Raw genomic sequence first — 3284 nt, 5'->3', positions numbered from 1 at the left:
GAAAGCTCGAGCGCTTATTTCCAGTGGGGTCCCTTTGATGTGATAACGTTGGGAGTATAATAAGGGAGTTAGCCTAATTGATTTTTTAAAAATAATTATCATTATTATTATTTTATCTGTTTTGTGTGTTTTCCCTTGTCTTTTTAGAATCTGTCGTTAGGCATAGATCAAGATTTTTCTTACAGAAAATGCCTCCCACACTCTAAAAACTGAAATGTTAAATGTCAATTTAAAAGGGCCGAGGAGTGACCACTCTTTCAAAATGTCAGATTGTTTCTTTTAACCTGCTAGATTCAACCTTAATAGTGTTGGATCCAGCATGTTCAAAGTGTTAATCTACCATTTTGAAAGTGTGGTCACTCCTCGGCCCTTTTAAATGGTGATTTAACATTTCAGTTTTTAGAGTGCAATTAAATATAACACCAGCAGCTATCGTTCAAAATAATGATTCTAGCACGTTCAATAATTACTGGATGATTACACCTGTACGAGCCATTTTGCAACAGCCAATCGCGGTCCATGTTCCAACAAGCTAGAATCTATGTGACGGAAACGACGATTCTGATTGGTCAATAGTTACGTTCATTGTCACTTCACAAGCATTAACCAATCAGAGTTAAGCTTTTAATAGTGTCTATTTTAGTGCACCCAATCTTGATTCAGATATCAATATCATGACAATTCTAAAACTCCGATGCTGATTGGCCAATGATATTATTTAATTATTCTATTTTCTATCGATATTTTGCAGGAAATCAGGATTCAGTGTTAAACAGGCGTCTATAGAAAACGGTGATCGTGATTGGCAAATGACTGCAAGTGGGTCCTATTGACATTATTTTGTCGAATATTTCAAAATAATTAGTCAATGCCAAACTTTCAGCAAATAATCTTTATCCTAGTCAGCTATTAATACCATCAATTTTGTTCGATTGTAAGTTTTCTTGATCAACTCCTTCCACATTGAATTTATAATTTTACCTGGATACGTTGCTCCGGAAGTGATGTCTTGCTGGATAGCTCGTCCCGGGTTTTCACATCCGGGTAGTGGGTCACTTGGAAGACATTTTCCAACTCTCGAAGTTGTTCCGGGTTAAAGGTCGTGCGAATTCGCCGGTTTCTCTTCGAATCAGACCAGGTATTTTCTTCACGTGGTTCTATAGTGTAAGAAAACGTTTGTCTAGCAAATTTGAGATAATATTGATGACCATAATCTATCAATCAAGTTGGCACGTCCACACTAAAAAAAGACAATCATGCAAAAAATATGGTGAGAAGAAACTGAAGAAGACAAATGACGGGCAAACAGAATTGAAAATAGAGAAGGAGGTGGGGTTGGTGGTATTCACTGTTACCAAGTTGACCAAGAGATGAATACGTTGGTTACTGTTGAGGATGCTGTTATGAAAGAATATACCGAAAATGGTTATCATTAAAGAAGCAAGAAAAGAAAAATTAGAGGGGGAGAAAGGGAAGGAGACATCGTGAGAGAAAGATAACAAGACAGTGGAGAGAAAGAGAAAGAGAGAGAGAGAGAGAGGAAAAAGATCATTATCATAAAAGAAGCAAGAAAAAACTCAATGAGAGGGAGAGAAAGGGAAAGAGACATGGTGAGAGAAAGATATTAGACAGTGGAGATCGAAAGAGAGAGAGAAAAACATTACAAAGAAAAACTGTTTATTTTGTGAGGATAATAGACCCCCGTTTTCTTTTTCCTTCAATTTCCTCAACTAAGCTAAATATCTCAGTAAAAAATCATGTAAATGCTCACCTAAATCATCAGCCCCGACACCATCGCCTTTCCCACCACTCGCAGCCTCCTTTCCTGATGAACATACTCTGTGAGACTGAGGCGAGTACGATTTCCTCCCCTCGTCAACACAACTCTCGTCCAGCATCTCGGAGAAGGTACGTTTTTTAACCACTGAGACATGGTTACCACTCACGGTTTCCATAGTGACTCAATTTACGCAAGTACCGAAGTCGTCTGTTCCTTTATCGCACACGGATATGCCTTGAAATCAATTAAACAGACGGTGGATACATATAATTTCCAATATTCGAAGCAAAAGAATATCTGAAAAGTAACCATCATAGTTAATGATCATAGTCAATTTTCAGACCAAATCAACTGTAAACATCTAAAGAAAATATAGCTGGTTCAAGTAACCTGATGGTGAATAGATTTATAAATTAGATTCCGCTGTCATTTTCGTTTATCAATTGATTACAAGTGAGAAGAAAATAATGAAAAAACAAGAACAATATTTCTGATTAACGATTCATCAACGTTCTAGCCATAATTACAAGACAAACAAAAAAAAGAATATTAAAAATGATGATAGCAATGGTTGGACGATCCTTCTTACGAAATCTAAATAGCGCTTCAAACCCGTAAAAGGTCCATGTTTTCAGCCTTGCATCAGTCTATTATAAGCCCTCAGGTACTGAAGTTCATTTTGAAATTTAAAGTCAGTTGGGCAGCAGTAAGTCACGCCGAGAAATGTGTACTTTACTTCGTTTACTGCAATGTAAACGTCATAAAAAGTTGTCTGAATTGCAGAGGTAAGGCGCCCGAAGCTGGTATTTGATTATGATCGTGTAGAATTAAAAAATACATTTTGGTTTCGCATTCCGTTTTGTATTATATCATCATTTTAAAAGCAAACACTTTTAGCGCAATGGTCTGCCCCTATTATTGCCATGTACCTCCTATAAGAGAGAAAGAGAGAGAGAGAGAGAGAGAGAGAGTGAGAGAAAGGGGATAGAGAGAGAGAGAGAGCGCGCGAGGGAAATAGAGATCGAGATAAAGGGGGGGGGGGAGAGAAGAAGAAGAAGAAGAAACGAGAGAGATAAAGAGAGAGTAGATAGAAAGAGAGAGTGAGGGAGATAGAGAGAGAGAGAGAGAGAGTATAAAGGAGGCAGAGATCGAGAATAAAGGGGGAGTAGTGAGAGCCGGAAAGAAATAGAAAGAGGGGGAGAGGGGAAAAGTCATATATTACGAGTCTTAGGAATTATAGGTTTACAATATGATGATCATCTCGAAAATGTACTTTGTTATAATGGTAAAATGAATTGTCGCAACACACAGGCCTATACTTATTATATCTATGCTGCATTTCAGACAGTCCTGAAGAAGCAGAAAGCAAAAACAAGTTTTGAAGTTGCCCTCATACCCATCGATAACTTGAGTTTATTCTTCAATTTCGGGTAGTTGTAAAACAATTTTATCTCACAAAGTAATGTTTGCTGAAGTGTCATAAATTTGTTTTAAAGAGGCACTT

At 37.4% G+C, this 3284-nt stretch overlaps 1 protein-coding gene across 1 annotated transcript in view; it reads right to left on the bottom strand.

The window, feature by feature from the left end:
- LOC591696 (retinal homeobox protein Rx1) overlaps nucleotides 1-1999 on the bottom strand; it is a 3920-nt gene extending 1921 nt beyond the window's left edge. Inside the window, exons 1-2 of the mRNA XM_791247.4 lie at nucleotides 1772-1999; nucleotides 982-1157 (exon numbers count right to left, since the gene is read on the bottom strand). Of these exons, the coding sequence (XP_796340.1) occupies nucleotides 982-1157; nucleotides 1772-1955 (360 nt within the window). The 5' untranslated portion in view covers nucleotides 1956-1999. The remainder of the gene's footprint in view (nucleotides 1-981; nucleotides 1158-1771) is intronic.
- Nucleotides 2000-3284: the final 1285 nt, after the last annotated feature.

The sequence above is a fragment of the Strongylocentrotus purpuratus genome, unplaced genomic scaffold (assembly GCF_000002235.5).
Source record: "Strongylocentrotus purpuratus isolate Spur 01 unplaced genomic scaffold, Spur_5.0 spur5_scaffold_18, whole genome shotgun sequence".
Lineage (NCBI taxonomy): Eukaryota > Metazoa > Echinodermata > Echinoidea > Camarodonta > Strongylocentrotidae > Strongylocentrotus > Strongylocentrotus purpuratus.
This window is presented reverse-complemented; position numbering and strand designations above follow the sequence as displayed.